We start from the raw sequence: 22724 nt of genomic DNA, 5'->3' as shown, positions 1-22724 counted from the left end.
TATTATTTCTAAAATTACATATTTATTCCCTTAACTATCTAAATATTTTTAATTCAACAACTATTTATTTATTTATTTTTCTTTACACAATTTTATTCAATAATTTTCATTTAGTTTAGAGTATTTTTATAATACTTTAAAATATGAAGTTTATAATTTATTTGATGTGTTTTTAATCAGTAACTTTCAGTCTCATTATAGTATTATTAAAACAGCTACATCTTCGTCATTTCAAGCAACTAAAAGCAGAATAATTCTCAAAACCAATTTTTATAATCTGATCTTAATTCATTTCTAATTTTATTCTATTTTATTGTATCACAAAATAACAGATATTAAATTTAATAGCTTATATTTACATAACTTTCTTCAGTCATTATAGTAACTTTCAATAAGATTATAAGAGCTTCAAAATAATCATATATTTGTCATTTCAAAAAATGGAAAGTAGACAAACACTCAAAATAAGTTTTTTAGTGTAAAGCAGTTGAATAAGTTTGTTAATTTAGATCAGATGACGTCTTCGTCATTTCAAAACATTAAAATTAAAAAATGTCTTTAAATAAATTTTTAAAATTTGAAGTTAATAGCTTCTTAGTTATGTTTTTTCATTGTATAAATAAATATCACAGGCTAAGTTTATTGACTTCTCTTTGCACAACTTTATCCAATAACATTCAATCAGATTACAGTATTTTAAAATAGCTACATTTTCGTTATTTCAATAAACTAAAAGCAGAATAACTCTCAAAACCAGTTTTTATAATCTGATATTAATTAATTTCTAATTTTATTCTATTTTATTGTATCACAAAATAGCAGATACTAAGTTTAATAGCTTATATTTACATAACTTTCTCCAATCATTATAATGACTTTCAATAAGGTTATAGAAGCTTTAAAATAATCATATATTTGTCATTTCAAAAAATGGAAGGTAGACAAACACTCAAAATATGTTTTTTAGTGTAAAGCAGTTGAATAAGTTTGCTAATTTAGATCAGATGACGTCTTCGTCATTTCAAAACATTAAAATTAAAAAATGTCTTTAAATAAATTTTTAAAATTTGAAGTTAATAGCTTCTTAGTTATGTTTTTTCATTGTATAAATAAATATCACAGGCTAAGTTTATTGACTTCTCTTTGCACAACTTTATCCAATAACTTTCAATCAGATTAAAGTATTATTAAAATAGCTACATCTTCGTCATTTCATGCAACTAAAAGCAGAATAATTCTCAAAACTAATTTTTATAATCTGATCTTAATTCATTTCTAATTTTATTTTATTTTATTGTATCACAAAATAGCAGATACTAAGTTTAATAGCTTATATTTACATAACTTTCTTCAATCATTATAGTAACTTTCAATAAGATTATAGAAGCTTCAAAATAATTACATATTTGTCATTTCAAAAAATGGAAAGTAGACAAACACTCAAAATAAGTTTTTTAGTGTAAAGCAGTTGAATAAGTTTGTTAATTTAGATCAGATGACGTCTTCGTCATTTCAAAACATTAAAATTAGAAAATGTCTTAAAATAAATTTTTAAAATATGAAGTTAATAGCTTCTTAGTTATGTTTTTTCATTGTATAAATAAATATCACAGATTAAATTTATTGACTTCTCTTTGCACAACTTTACCCAATAACTTTTAATCAGATTACAGTATTATTAAAATAGCTACATCTTCATCATTTCAAGCAACTAAAAGCAGAATAACTCTCAAAACCAATTTTTATAATCTGATCTTAATTAATTTCTAATTTTATTCTATTTTATTGTATCACAAAATAGCAGATACTAAGTTTAATAGCTTATATTTACATAACTATCTTCAATCATTATAGTAACTTTCAATAAGGTTATAGAAGCTTTAAAATAATCATATATTTGTCATTTCAAAAAATGGAAAGTAGACAAACACTCAAAATATGTTTTTTAGTGTAAAGCAGTTGAATAAGTTTGCTAATTTAGATCAGATGACGTCATTGTCATTTCAAAACATTAAAATTAGAAAATGTCTTAAAATAAATTTTTAAAATTTGAAGTTAATAGCTTCTTAGTTATGTATTTTCATTGTATAAATAAATATTACAGGCTAAGTTTATTGACTTCTCTTTGCACAACTTTACCCAATAACTTTCAATCAGATTACAGTATTACTAAAATAGCTACATCTTCGTCATTTCAAGAAACTAAAAACAGAATAACTCTCAAAACCAATTTTTATAATCTGATATTAATTAATTTCTAATTTTATTTTATTTTGTTATATCACAAAATAGCACATACTAAGTTTAATAGCTTATATTTACATAGCTTTGTCCAATAATTATAATAACTTTGAGTAAGATTACAGTAGCTTCAAAATACTTTTGATTTGTTAAATTACTTTTATTGATGAACTAAGATATTTAAATAAAAAAACTGTTTTAAATATTCAAAGTCTACAATTTCATCACAAATTCCCTATCGTTCCATGTAACCCAAAAGAATATCTAAATAAATGATGATGAATAGTACCAAACTATTTTTGCATGTTTAGATAGAAAGTTCAAAATGAAAGGCAGTTTAATCCGACCATATAACATATGGTCTGATATTGTGGAAATGACACTGTATAGATGATTTATTAATGCCATTTGTATAGAAGACAAATAGGTACTATTCACCTTGCTAATCATCAGCGCAGGTACTAAACGGTGGAAAATTATGTCAGGTCTTCTGTCTACCGCATCTATAACAAATAAAATATCCGGACAATTCTTAAATAATAAAAATGTCGTCTTTCAGATTTTGAATGATGGGATTTATGTGTGCGAAGATTAATCTGTACGAAGTCAATGAACAAATAAAGTAAATTCGTTGTTAATATTTTAGTAACTAAGTTATTCAATTTAATTCCATTCTCATTTACCATTAGCAATGTTTGTAATTCATAATAAAGTCAAGAGAAGAGAGTATGTGTATAATGGGGTGTTGAATATGAAGGGGGAGAGATTTATGTTCCAAAAATGGCAAGGGTAAACTGGCGACCGTCCTTATGTTTATGTTATACTTTCTACCTGCCCTTGTTTGTTTGACGGTCTTTATTTGAAATGTTATACTTTATCAATATTTTTGTTTCAGTTCATTTTACATTTGGTGTGGTACCTAAGTACTTCAGTTTGACAGCCAACCAATTTTCCATATTTGGTTGGAGTTAATATTGCCCTTCATACAATTTTTTTCTATGAACTCTAAGGGTAGCTAAAGCTTTGAAGCTTTTTATATGAATTTATGAGATTTTTCAGCATCTAACGTATCTAAATATGGTACCAAAATGCATCTGATAAAATTTATTAACTAAAATAATACATAAAACTAATTATAAAAGAAAGTTCTTGGTGACTTTAAAGATATCCCCCCCGAACCGGCAACAGGGCCACACGAAAAGAATACCAGAGGGTGACTGTGGGAGATTTATGCGGGAGCCGCGGGTAGGACGTAGGAGGGGTGGCGCACAAACTGCAGCGATATTTAACTCGGTGGATTCGGTGGCGGGATTTTAATCTACATGCACGGGGTCGCAGCCCCTCCGCGGTGGTCGCGCCCGGTCCCCGGCAGGAACTCGAGAAAAGACTCGCCGACGATAAAAACATCTTGTACCGTAAGATTTACTTCCACGGCCACATATTCAAATTATCAGGAAATTTGTTTTTCTTATTTTAAAAAGTTTAATGTTTTTCGAAAGTTTTGCGCTCAGTCCGCGGCGCTGCGGATTAATGCCTCTCCGATTGTTTCCAGATTGGACCGTGTTTTCCCCGCTTTGTGATCAGATTGACGACGGGGACATAATAAATTGCGGGTTCTTGTATAATTTCGTACACACCACGACCGTTTAATACAATTTTATTATTTAAGGGTTTCTTCCCCCATTTTTACTAAAGAAAATAACTAAAAACACAATGTGAATTTTCAAGATGACAAACTATCAAAGAAGAAGAATTTATTTTCATATTAAGTTTCTTTTTAACATTACAATTGGTTAAGAAATGGTTAAAAAAATATTTCTTATATATTGTCTCTCTCTTCCTCTTAAGCCTCTCAAGAAACTGTCTTGTTCATTGAAATGTTTTACTGATTGGAAAGAAATCAAAATGAATCTTTTTGGAAATGTTGTTAGACATTCTAAAATCCAAAAATTTATACTGTTTAAATTTTAATTATGAAATTTACTTTTTTATCAATATTAATTAAAATGTCACAAAAGTTTATGCTGAAAATTTTTTGATTTGAGTGAATCTAATCTACAGTCATCTAATTTACAGTCACTTCAAGATAAATAAAGTCTGTTCGTAGAAAAAAGATAAGTTTATAATTATCAAATGATTTTATGGAGATAATATGGTACTGAAACAAATTAAGGGTTCTGATAAAAGCTTATTAGATGATTACTGTTGATCAGTTATAAAGACCGACTGTTATAATAGAGAAGCTACAACAAAAAATGAATTTTTAAAGTTTACATCACTTTTTGTAGTCATTTTTGTTAGTTGATAAAATTGGCTGTTGAAATGTGACTTCCTTAAATCCAACTTTGAAAGATATATCAATGATTTGATGGAGATAATATGGTACTGAAACAAAATCATTAAGGGTTCTGATAAAAGCTTATTAGATAATTACTGTTGGTCAGTTATAAAGACTGACAGTTATAAAAGAGAAGCTACAATGAAAAATAAATTTGTAAAGTTTACACCTCTTTCTGTAGCCATTTTTGTTAGTTGATAAAATTAGCTGTGGAAATGTGACTTCCTTAAATCTAACTTTGAAAGATATATCAATGATTTGATGGGGATAATATGGTACTGAAACAAAATCATTAAAGGTTCTGATAAAAGCTTATTAGATGATAACTGTTGATCATTTATAAAGACTAACAGTTATAAAAGAGAAGCTACAATGAAAAATGAATTTTTGAAGTTTACACCTCTTTCTGTAGCCATTTTTGTTAGTTGATAAAATTGGCTGTTGAAATGTGACTTCCTTAAATCTAACTTTGAAAGATATATCAATGATTTGATGGGGATAATATGGTACTGAAACAAAACCATTAAGGGTTCTGATAAAAGCTTATTAGATGATTACTGTTTATCAGTTACAAAGACTAACAGTTATAAAAGAGAAGCTACAACGAAAAATGAACTTTTAAAGGTTACACCTCTTTCTATAGCCATTTTTGTTAGTTGATAAAATTGGCTGTTGAAATGTGACTTCCTTAAATCCAACTTTGAAAGATATATCAATGATTTGATGGAGATAATCTGGTACTGAAACAAAATCTTTAAGGGTTCCGATAAAAGCTTATTAGATAATTACTGTTGGTCAGTTATAAAGACTGACAGTTATAAAAGAGAAGCTACAACGAAAAATAAATTTGTAAAGTTTACACCTCTTTCTGTAGCCATTTTTGTTAGTTGATAAAATTAGCTGTTGAAATGTGACTTCCTTAAATCTAACTTTGAAAGATATATCAATGATTTGATGGGGATAATATGGTACTGAAACAAAATCATTAAGGGTTCTGATAAAAGCTTATTAGATAATTACTGTTGGTCACTTATAAAGACTGACAGTTATAAAAGAGAAGCTACAACGAAAAACGAATTTTTCAAGTTTACACTACTTTTTGTAGTCATTTTTGTTAGTTGATAAAATTGACTGTTGAAATGTGACTTCCTTAAATCCAACTTTGAAAGATATATCAATGATTTGATGGAGATAATATGGTACTGAAACAAAATCATTAAGGGTTCTGATAAGAGCTTATTAGATGATTACTGTTGATCAGTTATAAAGACCGACTGTTATAATAGAGAAGCTACAACAAAAAATGAATTTTTAAAGTTTACATCACTTTTTGTAGTCATTTTTGTTAGTTGATAAAATTGGCTGTTGAAATGTGACTTCCTTAAATTCAATATTGAAAGATATATCAATGATTTGACGGTAATAATATGGTACTGAAACAAAATCATTAAGGGTTCTGATAAGAAAAGCTTATTAGATGATTACTGTTGATCAGTTATAAAGACTGACAGCTATAAAAGAGAAGCTACAACTAAAAATGATTTTTTAAAGTTTACACCTCTTTTAGTAGTCATTTTTATTAGTTGATAAAATTGGCTGTTGAAATGTGACTTCCTTAAATCCAACTTTGAAAGATATATCAATGATTTGATGGAGATAATATGGTACTGAAACAAAATCATTAAGGGTTCTGATAAAAGCTTATTGGATGATTACTGTTGGTCAGTTATAAAGACTGACAGTTATAAAAGAGAACCTACAACAAAAATGAATTTTTAAAGTTTACACCTCTTTCTGTAGCCATTTTTGTTAGTTGATAAAATTGACTGTTGAAATGTGACTTCCTTAAATCCAACTTTGAAAGATAAATCAATGATTTGATGGAGATAATATGGTACTGAAACAAAATCTTTAAGGGTTCTGATAAAAGCTTATTAGATAGATAATTACTGTTGGTCAGTTATAAAGACTGACAGTTATAAAAGAGAAGCAACAACGAAAAATGAATTTTTAAAGTTTACACTACTTTCTGTAGTTATTTTTGTTACTTGATCAAATTGGCTGTTTAAATGTGACTTCTTTAAATTCAAAATATGTTAATTAATGGGGACAAAAATACTTAACATTTCAAAAACAAAGTCCATATAAATTTATTGTGACAATTTAAGTCTTAAATTGAAAAATATATATTATTTATACTTTCATATCATGTAATAAGTATATAAATGTAACATAATATAAAGTTACTGTTAAGGCAAGATTAAAGAAAGTACCAGTCACAGTCTGGAGTGTCGTATAATAATGTCTAATAATATCTCTCTGTTTCGTTTGACTGTTTCTTTCACACATGCTTGTGAAAACAATGGTGTCACTGCCTGTTCTGTCAGGAACGATGAGTGATAAGGAAGTAGCCACAAAAAAACCTTCTTCAAGGAAAAAAAAACAAACTATAATGAGACACGTAAAATGTTTTCTGTATGTTCTGAGCAACGTTTTGTTAATAAATGTCTAAACGTGAATTCATCAATGGTGCCAACGAAATTATTGATAAAGTTTGACGTGTTTCCTATTTCGAATGATAAACTGCATCAACATCTGTCACCTGGCGAGAAATTTAATATCAAACTATGACTATCTCGTCTCGTCACACGGACAAGTTTTCGTTAGCAACTGCTGTGCATCATATTTTATCGAACGATCTGTTGCCAAACGGATTCTTTCCATGCTAATGAATTTCCATCACTACACACACAAATTACATGAGCAAAAAAAACATGTATTATAATTTTCATTTTCGTTATTTTACTCGACTGCCTTGAAATATTAAATTGCTCGAAGAAATTGGCTTTAGACACAAACAATTTACCATAATTAGATTCGAAAGGCAGTTTCTCGTTCCTTTTTAGACTCCACGACTGTCATATTGGATGAAATAAATCGATGGCTGGCAATTTGCTGTGTACGTTGAATGACCTGATTTTCAGCTCACTACCATATTCCTTTATGTATATTAATAATTTAGCGGCGTAGAAAATGTTGTTTGGCATTAACATTATACGCCTGCGACACGCTAAAATACAATAAAGTGTGACCTAAGTTACAGTTCAATTTTAAATTGTGTCGCCAGCAATTTATTATTAATATTATAAATGTGCATCTTGGATTTTATTTATTAATTAAATTAGAAACACAAAATGGAGGAGCTGATGTATCGACCTTTGGACGATGATCAGTTTGTCCTTGTATGCTTGTTATTGCTCAAAATAATAGAGCGTAATAAAATTTCACAATAATTATAAAATAAACATCAATTTTATACCATTTGGTTCCATCCGTCGTCCATAATAAGCTATTCGAAAAATGATCGTCCAAATTGATGTAATTGTTGTAATGGCACACTACATTTTATTCTAACAATAGCTGCAACAATTGTTGAACAGAAAATGTAAGGCTGGGAAACGACAATTATGTTTACTGTAGATATGGAAAAATGGCGACCACAATCCATTGAAATTATTACTCAACCTGTCGGTATCAAAACAAAATTATTCTATTGTTCAGGTCTTGGTTTATTTTGGACAATTTTTTTTTATTTAATTGCTGTTGTTTGATCCGAACGATAACTGCAGTTCTTTTCATCGTAAATATTTTGTTAATATTAAAATTGACATTATGTGTTTTAAGGTCAATTTTAAAAGATATTTATTTTATAAGTTTACAATAATAATTAATTAATTAATTAACCAATAACAATCAATTGACATTTATTGATTCTTCATTATGTCTCATAATGATTTGGAAATAACAAAATTATAGTTTTGTTCAATTACCTTGTTGTTTTTTCCATATATCATCTTTTTGACATTTTAAAAATGTCCTAACTATATGTTAAGAATGTTCTGAGGCTCTTTTAAATTATGCTCCAGTAACATAAATGTGGTTAGATGTAAACAAAAATTAAATAAGTGATTTTGACAGAAAATAATTTCCCTTTTGGTATAATTTCTTCACAAATAATAGAAGAATATTCTACACTTCCCTTTTGACATTTTAAAAATAAAAGCACATTAATATAAATATTAAGAATGTTCTGAGACTCTTTTAAATTGTGTCTCAATAACATAAATGTCTCTAAATGTTCAGAAAAAAATAAATAAGTAATTTTGACAGAAAAGGATCTTTTTTTGATATAATTTCTCTACAAACAATAGAAAACTGTTCAACACTTCCTTTTGGACATTTTAAAAATGAAAATTCTCAAACTGAGCAACATGAAATCAAAAAGAAATATGAAATATGTATAAAGCACAGTAATATAAATATTAATAATGTTCTGAGACTCTCTTAAATTGTGTATCAGTAACATAAATGTCTCTAAATGTACATAAAAAATATTTAAGTAATTTTGACAGAAAAGAATCTTTTTTTGATATAATTTCTCTACAAACAATAGAAAACTGTTCTACACTTCCTTTTGGACATTTTAAATATGAAAGTTCTCAAACTGAGCAACATGAAATCAAAAAGAAATATAAAATATGTATAAAGCTCAGTAATATAAATGTTAAGAATGTTCTGAGACTATTTTAAATTGTGTATCAGTAACATAAATGTCTCTAAATGTACATAAAAAAATAAATAAGTAATTTTGACACAAAAGAATCTTTTTTTGATATAATTTCTCTACAAACAATAGAAAACTATTCTACACTTCCTTTTGGACATATTAAAAATGAAAATTCTCAAACTGAGCAATATGAAATCAAAAAGAAATATAAAATATGTATAAAGCACATTAATATAAATATTAAGAATGTTCTGAGACTCTTTTAAATGGTGTATCAATAACATAAATGTCTCTAAATGTACATAAAAAAATAAATAAGTAATTTTGACAGAAAAGAATCTTTTTTTGATATAATTTCTCTACAATCAATGGAAAACTGTTCTACACTTTCTTTTAGACATTCTAAAAATGAAAATTCTTAAACTGAGCAACATGAAATCAAAAATAAATATAAAATATGTATAAAGCACAGTAATATAAATATTAAGAATGTTCTGAGACTCTTTTAAATTGTGTATCAGTAACATAAATGTCTTTAAATGTACATAAAAAAATAAATATGTAATTTTGACAGAAAAGAATCTTTTTTTGATATAATTTCTCTACAATCAATGGAAAACTGTTCTACACTTCCTTTTAGACATTCTAAAAATGAAAATTCTTAAACTGAGCAACATGAAATCAAAAATAAATATAAAATATGTATAAAGCACAGTAATATAAATATTAAGAATGTTCTGAGACTCTTTTAAATTGTGTATCAGTAACATAAATGTCTCTAAATGTACATAGAAAATAAATAAGTAATTTTGACAGAAAAGAATCTTTTTTTGATATAATTTCTCTACACTCAATGGAAAACTGTTCTACACTTTCTTTTAGACATTCTAAAAATGAAAATTCTTAAACTGAGCAACATGAAATCAAAAATAAATATAAAATATGTATAAAGCACAGTAATATAAATATTAAGAATGTTCTGAGACTCTTTTAAATTGTGTATCAGTAACATAAATGTCTTTAAATGTACATAAAAAAATAAATATGTAATTTTGACAGAAAAGAATCTTTTTTTGATATAATTTCTCTACAAACAATATAAAACCGTTCTACACTTTCTTTTAAACATTGTAAAAATGAAAATTCTTAAACTGAGCAACATGAAATCAAAAATAAATATAAAATATGTATAAAGCACAGTAATATAAATATTAAGAATGTTCTGAGACTCTTTTAAATTGTGTATCAGTAACATAAATGTCTTTAAATGTACATAAAGAAATAAATATGTAATTTTGACAGAAAAGAATCTTTTTTTGATATAATTTCTCTACAAACAATAGAAAACTGTTCTACACTTCCTTTTAGACATTTTAAAAATGAAAATTCTTAAACTGAGCAACATGAAATCAAAAATAAATATAAAATATGTATAAAGCACAGTAATATAAATATTAAGAATGTTCTGAGACTCTTTTAAATTGTGTATCAGTAACATAAATGTCTCTAAATGTACATAGAAAATAAATAAGTAATTTTGACAGAAAAGAATCTTTTTTTGATATAATTTCTCTACAATCAATGGAAAACTGTTCTACACTTTCTTTTATACATTCTAAAAATGAAAATTCTTAAACTGAGCAACATGAAATCAAAAATAAATATAAAATATGTATAAAGCACAGTAATATAAATATTAAGAATGTTCTGAAACTCTTTTAAATTGTGTATCAGTAACATAAATGTCTTTAAATGTACATAAAAAAATAAATATGTAATTTTGACAGAAAAGAATCTTTTTTTGATATAATTTCTCTACAAACAATATAAAACCGTTCTACACTTTCTTTTAGACATTGTAAAAATGAAAATTCTTAAACTGAGCAACATGAAATCAAAAATAAATATAAAATATGTATAAAGCACAGTAATATAAATATTAAGAATGTTCTGAGACTCTTTTAAATTGTGTATCAGTAACATAAATGTCTTTAAATGTACATAAAGAAATAAATATGTAATTTTGACAGAAAAGAATCTTTTTTTGATATAATTTCTCTACAAACAATAGAAAACTGTTCTACACTTCCTTTTAGACATTTTAAAAATGAAAATTCTTAAACTGAGCAACATGAAATGAAAAAGAAATATAAAATATGTATAAAGCTCAGTAATATAAATATTAAGAATGTTCTGAGACTATTTTAAATTGTGTATCAGTAACATAAATGTCTCTAAATGTACATAAAAAAATAAATAAGTAATTTTGACACAAAAGAATCTTTTTTTGATATAATTTCTCTACAAACAATAGAAAACTATTCTACACTTCCTTTTGGACATATTAAAAATGAAAATTCTCAAACTGAGCAATATGAAATCAAAAAGAAATATAAAATATGTATAAAGCACAGTAATATAAATATTAATAATGTTCTGAGACTCTTTTAAATGGTGTATCAATAACATAAATGTCTCTAAATGTACATAGAAAATAAATAAGTAATTTTGACAGAAAAGAATCTTTTTTTGATATAATTTCTCTACAATCAATGGAAAACTGTTCTACACTTCCTTTTAGACATTCTAAAAATGAAAATTCTTAAACTGAGCAACATGAAATCAAAAATAAATATAAAATATGTATAAAGCACAGTAATATAAATATTAAGAATGTTCTGAGACTCTTTTAAATTGTGTATCAGTAACATAAATGTCTTTAAATGTACATAAAAAAATAAATATGTAATTTTGACAGAAAAGAATCTTTTTTTGATATAATTTCTCTACAAACAATATAAAACCGTTCTACACTTTCTTTTAGACATTGTAAAAATGAAAATTCTTAAACTGAGCAACATGAAATCAAAAATAAATATAAAATATGTATAAAGCACAGTAATATAAATATTAAGAATGTTCTGAGACTCTTTTAAATTGTGTATCAGTAACATAAATGTCTTTAAATGTACATAAAGAAATAAATATGTAATTTTGACAGAAAAGAATCTTTTTTTGATATAATTTCTCTACAAACAATAGAAAACTGTTCTACACTTCCTCTTAGACATTTTAAATATGAAAGTTCTCAAACTGAGCAACATGAAATCAACTAAGAAATATAAAATATGTATAAAGCTCAGTAATATAAATATATATATAAATGTATTTATATGTAAACAAATCATAAATAAGTGATTTTGATAGGAAATAATCTTTTTTTGATATAGTTTCTCCACAAATAGTAGAAGAGTCTTATACACTTCCTTTTTGACATTTTAAAATTGAAAGTTCTTAAACTGGGCAACATGTTCTGAGACTCTTTTAAATTTTTCATCAGTAATTGTAATGTATATTTAATGTCTCTACAAACAATAGAAGAGTATTCTAAACTTCCTCTTTGACATTTTAAAAGTGAATCTCAAACTGGGCACTAAAAAACATAAAAGAAATACAAAATAGAAATATTATAGTATAGTTATATATATATATTAAAATATTCTGATGTATAAATGTACTAAAAATGTTTTTAAGTATATAATCAAATAAATTTGATTTCTTTCCAGAAAACGGCCTTCCCCGACGGTTACGAACGGCGTACACCAACACCCAGCTCCTAGAACTAGAAAAAGAATTCCACTTTAACAAATACTTGTGCCGTCCGAGACGAATCGAAATAGCAGCTTCATTAGACTTGACTGAGAGACAGGTAAGCCGAAAAGGACCAAGTCCGTGATGATTTCCTGACCCAACATTTCACAGTCGATTAATAACCGACAACACAAATCGTACTTTGCTTTTTTCTGAATAATCAATCACAACTCGAAATTATACATTGGTGTTAAAAGTATATTAATCAAGCGAGAAAACTAATTGAGGGTGAAGATTGGTTTTTTAATTTATTTCACCGATTTTTTTCTTTTTCTAAATTGTTCTGGCACGACATTTTTCGGTCCGCCTATTATTTATTAATTTAATCGAATCTGCCCTGCACCAACCTCTTAAAATAACCAATTAACCCAACTTAAAAATTAAGTGGGTTTAATTAACCTGCACGAAGTTGATTAATTGAAGCGGTTCATACATTTAAATTTGTTTTTGTTTTGTGTAGGTGAAAGTCTGGTTCCAAAATCGACGTATGAAGCACAAACGTCAAACGCTTGGCAAGTCTGGGGATGAAGGGGACGACAAGGACTCGGTGACCAGTGAAGGAGGCAAAAGTGGTAAAATGTCTGACAAGTTTTTGGACGACGAAATGTCCAAAAAGTCGTGTCAAGGCTGTGAACTGCCCACTGCAGGTCTTTGTGGTTCCCACGATGAAATTCCGGATATTAGCTCCACCAGAGGCAACAACAACAACACCCCAAGTGCTACGAACAACAACACGAACTTCAACAACAACAGCAACGGAGCTAGCAGTGTTGGTACGTACTATTAATTGACTAAAGTCTTCAGTGACTAATCAGGATGTGTATTTACTTATAGGCAGCTCCAGCTCGTTTGACAAACTCATGAACGAAGAAGACTCGAGGAGTAACGAGGACAGTGGGACCCACACGTCGCCGAGGATATCGAAGAAAAATCCGTCTACTGCAAACAGTGCAGCGCCAGTAAAAGTGGAGAGTCGAAGGAACTCACCCAATTCGTGTGATCGAAAAATAGGAATGAGCAAAATATCTCCCAGCCTCAACCACAAGGACAATCCCATTGGATTAGCACCATCAGAAAGCTTGCCAGTAAAAATGTCTCCCAAAAACTCATCGATGCCTGGTACTCCCAACCTCCATCCTAGTCCTATTGGTGAGTTATTAAATTTTGTTTAGTTATGTTGGTTTGTAATGATTGGTTTTGTTTTAAGGTATGCCTTCAAATATGATGTACCCACATCTACAGAGATCATCACCAACAACAGCAACGGCAATAGCGTCGGCCACGGTGACTATACAGAATGTACCAAATTCGGTACCACCTTTCGCTTCAAGAGGTTCCAACCCTCATTTCCCCAATCAGTACCACATGAACAACCAAGTGGATTATCGCACAGAAAGAACAAAGCAACAACATTACCAGAATATGGGCCAAATGTACACGGGAGACATGTACAACCCTGAGCACCCCACGGTCAACGAAGGACCCTACAACATCAGAGCACAAAACCACGTCAACAACACCCACCCCACCACCAGGATACCGGGAAGAAGCCGACAGAACTACCACCCGGGATACCCAAACCAGCAGTACCACTACTACAACAAAAACCACGAGGGCTACGCCATCGCCAACCAGAACAACTACCCCCAAAACTACCACGCCGACCACCCCAACTACAACCACTACGCCTACCCCGGCGGCAACATGTACCCGAGCGAAAGCACCGAGAACATGGGCCTGCCCAACTCAGTACCGGCGACCCACGAGAACGCCAACTACAATTACAACTACGAGGGCATGCACATGCAGAAGGTGCCCGGCCAGAACGAGTACCAAAACAAGATGGCGCACTACGAGGGCAACTACAGTGCCACCCAGGTACCACCGAACAGTGATTCAAGCTACATGTCGAACGAGATGTTCGCCGGCGCCGCCGCCAACTCCACGGCCATCATGACGCCGCCGACGAGCGTCCAGACGGAGAACAGTGATAACTACAATAATTTCCATCAGTTCTACGGCGGAGAGGCGGCCCAGACCCAAGTACCGGCGGGGGAGAGCAGCAACAGTTCGTCGGACTTTAATTTTTTGAGTAACTTAGCTAATGATTACACGCCGGAGTATTATCAGATTTGATCGAGTGCAATGGACAGTTTTTTGACTGTTGAGGATATATGTTAGGACGTTAAGTCAATATTGAGGTGTTAGTATGTTTACAAATTAGGTAATTTTTTCAGAAAAAAGCTTTTACAAACACCTTCAGGATTTGTAAACATACCACGGCATCGCACGTTTTGTTAAATTAATTTTATTGTTACATTTCGTTTATATGTTTTACGTGGAAATTTATAAATACATGTAATGTACAAAAGTTGTTATTTTCACATAATTTTCAAAGATTAAATCTTATTAAGATTAAATATCTTTGTTATACGCTTTGTAGGATTTCCGCTGATAATTACTATAATAGACAATCCAAGCCCAACTGATTATTTTCTTTGGAGTTCACAAACAATCAAGTTAACAATCAAACCGAAACATTTAAAACGTAAATTAGATAAAAAGATATGTTTGTAATATATTGTACAAAGAATTAAAATATTTTTTATTGTATTAATTATTATTATTATTATTAATAATATCATAATTTTTTCGTTGTTGCACGATGTCCCACAGACATCTTAAATTATGAATGTAAATGTATGTATGTACAATTAGTAAGACTTCAGAATATGTAGGTTGTTGTTTATGTATATATTTGCAATTAAATGTATCAATTTTTAGTGTACAGTTAGAATTATATTGATACTCTTTAGCATTTTGATTCTATAATATATGATTATAGCTTTAAAACTGTTTTATTTTCGTTCATTTTTCGTAAAAAATCTTTGCTGCCTTCATAAAGTACTTTCATAAACATAAATTTGAGGTATTCCTATTTCCTTCTATAATCTTAAACTATTACTTATTACTTATTTAGTTTTATTAAATTAATTAAAACACAATGAATTCAAAAAAACTCAAATAATACTACAAAAGAAGTTGTTAACAAATGTCTGTTGTCTTCATAAAGTACTTTCATAAACATAAATTAGAAATGTTCTTGTTTCCTTCTATAGTCCATAATTATTACTTATTTAGTTTTATTAAATTAATTAAAACATAATGAATTAAAGAAAACTCAAATGTTGCCACAAAAGAAGTTGTTAACAAATGTCTGCTGCCTTCATAAAGTACTTTCATAAACATAAATTAGAGATGTCCTTGTTTTCTTCTATATTCCTTAACTATTACTTATTTAGTTTTATTAAATTAATTAAAACATAATGAATTAAAGAAAACTCAAATATTGCTACAAAAAAAGTTGTCAACAAATGTCTGCTGTCTTCATAAAGTACTTTCATAAACATAAATTAGAGGTGTTTTTGTTTCCTTCTATAATCCTTAACTATTACTTACTTAGTTTTATGAAACTAATTAAAACATAATGAATTAAAAAAAATTCAAATAATGCTACAAAAGAAGTTGTCAACAAATGTCTGCTGCCTTCATAAAGTACTTTTATAAACATAAATTGGAGATGTCCTTGTTTCTTTCTATAATTCTTAACTATTACTTGTTTTGTTTTGTTAAATTAATTAAAACGTAATGAATTAAAGAAAACTCAAATAATGTTACAAAAGAAGTTGTCAACAAATGTCTGCTGCCTTCATAAAGTACTTTCATAAACATAAATTGGAGATGCCCTTGATTCTTTCTATATTCCTTAACTATTACTTGTTTAGTTTTATGAAACTAATTAAAACATAATGAATTAAAAAAAATTCAAATAATGCTACAAGAGAAGTGGTCAACAAATGTCTGCTGCCTTCATAAAGTACTTTCATAAACATAAATTGGAGATGTCCTTGTTTCCGTCTATATTCCTTAACTGTTACTTATTGAGATTTATTAAATTAATTAAAACATAATGAATTCAAAAAACTCAAATAATTATATAAAAGAAGGTATCAAAAAATGCCTTCATGAAGTACTTTTAGAAACATAAATTGGAAATGTTTTGTTTATTTCTATAATCCTTAACTATTATTTATTTAATTTGTTAAATTAATTAAAATTCAGTAGCAATCAACTAATGCTATAAAAATTTTTGTATAAATTCTAAAGTACTCCTGTATCAAACGTAAAATTTAAGTGTTATTGGATTTAAATGAAAAACAGACATGAAGACAAAAATAGAAGGCAAAGAGAGAAGACATTTAATCCGAGACCTCCGTTGTGTTACAAAATAAAAGGTGCGTCGACGAATTAATATCCAAGTTTGCATATCCCGGTCAGAACATCGGGTTCGAATACATTAGGAAATTAAGTAGAGTTGTTGGAGCGAACATTTTGGCACGGAGCGTGAATGAGTGCCGGGTCGGGTGCGATCGCCGTCTTTGGAATTGGGGCTGATTGAATTGATGAGAAATATACATAGTGCAAATCATGGAACGTCGGTATATTGGAAATAAGGTGTTTGACATTGATGAATTACCCTTAGAGCTGAGTGAGTCATCCGCACACTCTCCGCCGGTCCGTTTCGGAAAGTTCGACACCCGCTGGTGATGGCGGATTGTCTGCGCAGACGGGATTTTATATTTGCATAAAAGTTTTATTAATTATATCCCATCTACACATTTATTTAAATATTTTAATTATCATATAAATACAAACAAGACTAATAATTGAAAAAATATCTCAAATTTGAATGATTATTAAGTTAAAAGAAATTTATTTGATTATTAAAATATTTTCTACAAGAAATTGTTTAACAATAAAAGCTGATTTTTTTTTATAGAAATTTAAAAAAATTTTTCAAAAGTCAGCATTTGGTAACTCTTTACCTTGAAATGAATATGAATAAACCAATACTGAATTTGAAATTCAAATGACTGAAACACAAATCGTTATTTACTGTAGAATCTCTGAAAAGGACTCTTTTATCTCATTTCAGGACCCCTTTTGATTTGCTGGTGGCGCCCTCTACTTCAGAGTCTCCAAACTTATTTGTAAACTCATGTACAATTACAGAAATCTTTATTAACCTCTCTTGCAAAATGGAATACTATACGAGATATTAATATATTACAGTTTTCTTTTTTATTTCCATTAAATATCAATAGATGGCGCACTATTGCATGAATCAGAAGTCTTTGATTTTGTCTTATTTTTATGACATTGACCAATAAAATGAGAAATTAATAAATATTTTATAACATTGATAAAAATCAATTTTTGCATAAATAAAATTACATGAAACACAAATAACTTTTTTATTAATTAAAAAAATAACTTTTTTATTAAAATTATTAAGTTTATTTTAATAATTGTAAAAATTAATTAATTTAATTAAACATTAATTTTAAATAGTAATTTTTGTAAAATACTGAAAGTAAAAAAATTGAAAAACAGAAAATTGTTTGTTACTGGTGAATAATATTAAAAAGGCATAGATATATATATTTTCTATATTGAAAAAAGTATTGATGTAGAATCAACCCCGAATAACTTCAGCTGGAAATAAAATAAAGCGATCCCTCTTCCTCTAATAAAGATGTGTTATTATTGACCCTCTTCTATAGAAATTTTGTTCCACGACCATTTGGCATTATTAAGACATAAACTAGAATAAATTTTCGGTCGTTTACTACGAAACACCGATCGATCATTTCTGACAATCACCAAAATAAAAATGTCAATGTCTTGCACCCATTCTCAGTCTTTCAACTGTACACGCCGTTTGTGCTTGTATACAATCCTCCATTTCTTTGCTACAGAGCCGCATTAAAATGAAAACACACCCAAAAATGTTTATATTTTATGTTTTAACGTACGGTACTCATTTTGAAGGCAAAGGTTTTTATTTATAATCATGTTACGTCAGAAAATATTATTTGACCAGTTTGTTCTAAAACGAGGGGAAACTTTTGTTTATTTATTGTTAAGTTAATTGTTCCCATTTTGAAGTATGGGTTGATCCATTCTTCACATTCAAAATGAAGTACTTCCTTACTTACCTTACATGTTCAAATGTTACCACTGAATAAGTCCTCAAAATGATAATCAAATTAATACACTTATAATAACTATTATATTTATTGTTGTAAATTATGAAAAGATTTAACTTATGAAACAATTCGACCCTGTATTTCAATGTTGATTAATAAGTGGGGGTTTTTCGTTATGTCTGGCTGCGGAAATACGCTGTATACGTCATGCGGACGTTGGAATATAAATTAAAAATTAACCGGCCATGAATTACAAATAGATTTTGAACCGTGCATTTGGCTTTGGACAAATCTGAAATCCTGTATTCATACATATTAATAAAAATGTGGATTACCGTTTCTTTTTTTTCAATATTCAGTCATTTTTTATTTTTAGATCATGTATTTGAATAAAGTACTTTCAAATGCCAAAGGATAAGTTCCACTTTCATATTTTAATAACTATTCCTCTTTAACGAATGATGACTTTAATATTTTATATTTGCTTCAAAAGCTTTGCTTTGCTAACCATCATTTTTTAAAGAATTGACATAGTTTCTGCCACTTCATAAGCTTTTCTTATTGCTTGTATCTTCCTAAACATTTAATACATTTTGATCTTTGATGTGTTCACTTCATTTACTGATAACTTTTGTTTTCTACAGGATATTGACATTACTTGTTTACTTCACAAGTATTCCTTATTGTTTAAACCTTACTGAATGATTATAAAAAATGATGCACAACCACATATTGATATTGCCCTTTTTTCTTCTGTTAAACTTTCTTCGGTAAAGGATGATAACTCTAATGTTATTTCTTCTGCTTCAAAAGTTATATTTATTTCCTGAATCTTCCTAAGTAATTATAAAAAAATAATGCTACATATTAATACTTTCATCTTTGATGTTTTCTCCATTCTTCTTCTGCCAAACTATCTTCGGTAAAGGGTGATGTCTCTATTGTTATTTCTTCTGTTTCAAAAGCTTTACTTATTGACTGAAACTTCCTAAATAATTGCAAAAAAATACAAAACCAGACATTCATATTCCAATTTAGATCTTTGATGTTTTGTCCTTTTTCCTTCTCTCAATTTATTTTTTTGAGGATGAAGAGTGCCCCATTATTTATTGTACCCCAAAAGCTTTCCTTATAGTTTAAATCTTATTGAAGAATTACAAGAAATAATGTACAATCACACATTAATATTTCCTCCATTCTTCTTTTGCTAAACTATCTTTGGTAAATTGTGATGACTTTTATGTTATTTCTTCTGTTCCAAAAGCTTTACGTATTGACTGAAACTTCCTAAATATTTATAAAAAAATTATTGATCTTTGATGGTTTGCCCTTCCTTCTTCTGTTAATTTATCTTTTTTTAAACATAATTTATTGTACTCCAAAACTTTCCTTATTTTTTAAATGTAAATGAATAATTATTAAAAATGATGCACAACTATATATTAATATTGTCATTTTGATCTTTGCTGTTCCCCCCTTTTTTCTTCTCTTAAACTTTCTTCGATAAAGGGTGATAACTCTAATGTTATTTCTTCTGCTTCAAAAGCTATACTTATTGCCTGAATCTTCCTAAATAATTATAAAAAAATACACAACCAGATATTCATATTTTAATTTAGATCTTTGATGTTTTGTCCTTTTTTCTTCTCTCAATTTATTTTTTTAAAGGATGACGAGTACTGCATTATTTATTGTACCCCAAAAGCTTTCCTCATAGTTTAAATCTTATTGAAGAATTATAAAAAATAATGCACAAACACACATTCATTTCATTTTGATCTTTGATGTTTCCTCCATTCTTCTTTTGCCAAACTATCTTCGGTAAAGGGTGATGACTCTAATGTTAATTCTTCTGTTCTAAAAGCTTTACTTATTGACTAAAACTTCCTAAATAATTGTAAAAACGTACAGAACCAGACATTCATATTTTTATTTTGATCTTTGATAGTTTGCCCTTCCTTCTTCTGTTAATTTATCTTTTTTTAAAGGAAAGTGATTTTAACATAATTTATTGTACTCCAAAACTTTCCTTATTGTTTAAATGTTAATAAATAATTATAAAAAATCATGCACAACTATATATTAATATTGTCGTTTTGATCTTTGCTGTTCCCCCCTTTTTTCTTCTTTCAAATTTTCTTCGGTAAAGGATAATAACTCTAATGTTATTACACCAAAAGTTTTACTTATTTCACTTATACAGAAATAGACATTCATATTTTTATTTAGATCTTTGATGTTTTGTCCTTTCTTCTTCTCTTAATTTTTCTTTTTTCAGAAGATATTGATTCTGACATTGTTTATTGTACTCCTAAAGCTTTCCTTATAGTTTAAATCTTATAAAAAATAATGCATAACCACACATTACTATTTTAATTTTGATCTTTGATATTTCTTCTTTTCTTCTTCGGGTAACCTTTCTTCGGTAAAAGGTGATGACTCTATTATTACTTTTTCTGTTCTGAAAGTTTTTTTTTATTGACTGAATCTTCCTAAATAATTATAAAAAAATACAGAACCAAATATTCATATTTTTATTTTGTTCTTTATTGGTTTGTTCTTCCTTCCTCTATAATTTATCTTCTTTTAAAGGGTAATGATTTTGACATTATTTATTGTACTCCAAAAACTTTCCTTATTGCTTAACTTTGTCATTTTGATCTTTGATGTTCTCTCCTTTTTTCTTCTGCTAAACTTTCTTCGGTAAAGGATAATGACTCTAATGTTATTTCTTGTACTTCAAAAGTTTTACTGCTCTGAAAGATTTCCTCTTTTTTCTCCTAACATTTTCTTTTTAAAGGATAATGACTTATATTATCTTATATTTTATTTTATTGACTGTATATTTCTAAATATATAAAAGGTTGTACAAACCTATTGGTTAATATTTTCATTTTAGTCCTTGATTTTACCATTTTCTGCAGTTAACCTTTCTTTTTCTCTTAATTCTTTTAGATAATATTTTGATCCACATTAAACTAAACGTAAGATATTCAAATTTTAGTACTCTAAAGGCTCTAAAAATGCTTAGTTCGATCACTTGTCAGTCAGCTCGTAATGTAAACTCCCAAAGAAAAGGCGTTGCACGGTAGCACAATACAAAAAAGTCAAAAAAGACAGATGTCAGATATGGAAATAGAAAAAAAAACAACTTTATGCGAGCGGACATTCATCGGGGACAGGGCGACATTTCCATTTACTGATTGTGCTCATTGAACATTCGACAGGCCAATGACGGAGTGGCTGCCTTTTCAGAAGTGCGGAATGCCTGAAAAGCACGCCGAAATCCCCACATGGCCGTGCCCCATATTCGCAACACCAACGAATCCTAATCCTGCACTTTTGTTACGAGGCATTGTTATGCGACAATGGGAGAAAAAAAAGTTGTCTGGCTTTTCAACGCCATTTTGATTCTATTAATAAAATCAATTTTAAGGGTGGTTTATCAAGATTTGTTACAAGTTATTTGGAACTCACGATTACAATTGAGGATAAAACATTTATGAGCCAAATTCTGATTTAATCAGCGAGTTATTTGCCATCCTTAAAGTTATTACAAGTATTTCAATTATTAAAATTATCATTCCAACGAACGATAACATTTTATCTAGCGATAAATTGAGTCGAGAGACACAGGACTCTTAATTAAAAGCACAATAGTAATTTAATAAATTCACACATAGCCCCTGTCGTGTCATGTCTTTATTAATTAGATTATATTGACTGATAAACTCACTAGATAGACTTATGTGCCTGCCTGGAATACTTTCTGTTCGACGTATCTCGTATGAATCAAACAAACACAGCAGTACATTTTATTATTTATCACAGTTATTATTCAGGCATGATTAATACATTTAAAATTGTGCCACTTGAA

The 22724-nt window shown here is 28.5% G+C and overlaps 1 protein-coding gene across 1 annotated transcript in view; it reads left to right on the top strand.

Moving 5' to 3' along the window:
- LOC109605433 (homeotic protein proboscipedia) overlaps positions 1 to 15517 on the top strand; it is a 57668-nt gene extending 42151 nt beyond the window's left edge. The window contains exons 2-5 of the mRNA XM_049964616.1: positions 12713 to 12855; positions 13258 to 13570; positions 13632 to 13946; positions 14005 to 15517. Of these exons, the coding sequence (XP_049820573.1) occupies positions 12713 to 12855; positions 13258 to 13570; positions 13632 to 13946; positions 14005 to 14933 (1700 nt within the window). The 3' untranslated portion in view covers positions 14934 to 15517. The remainder of the gene's footprint in view (positions 1 to 12712; positions 12856 to 13257; positions 13571 to 13631; positions 13947 to 14004) is intronic.
- Positions 15518 to 22724: the final 7207 nt, after the last annotated feature.

This window comes from Aethina tumida, chromosome 3 (genome assembly GCF_024364675.1).
Source record: "Aethina tumida isolate Nest 87 chromosome 3, icAetTumi1.1, whole genome shotgun sequence".
Classification (NCBI taxonomy): domain Eukaryota; kingdom Metazoa; phylum Arthropoda; class Insecta; order Coleoptera; family Nitidulidae; genus Aethina; species Aethina tumida.
This window is presented reverse-complemented; position numbering and strand designations above follow the sequence as displayed.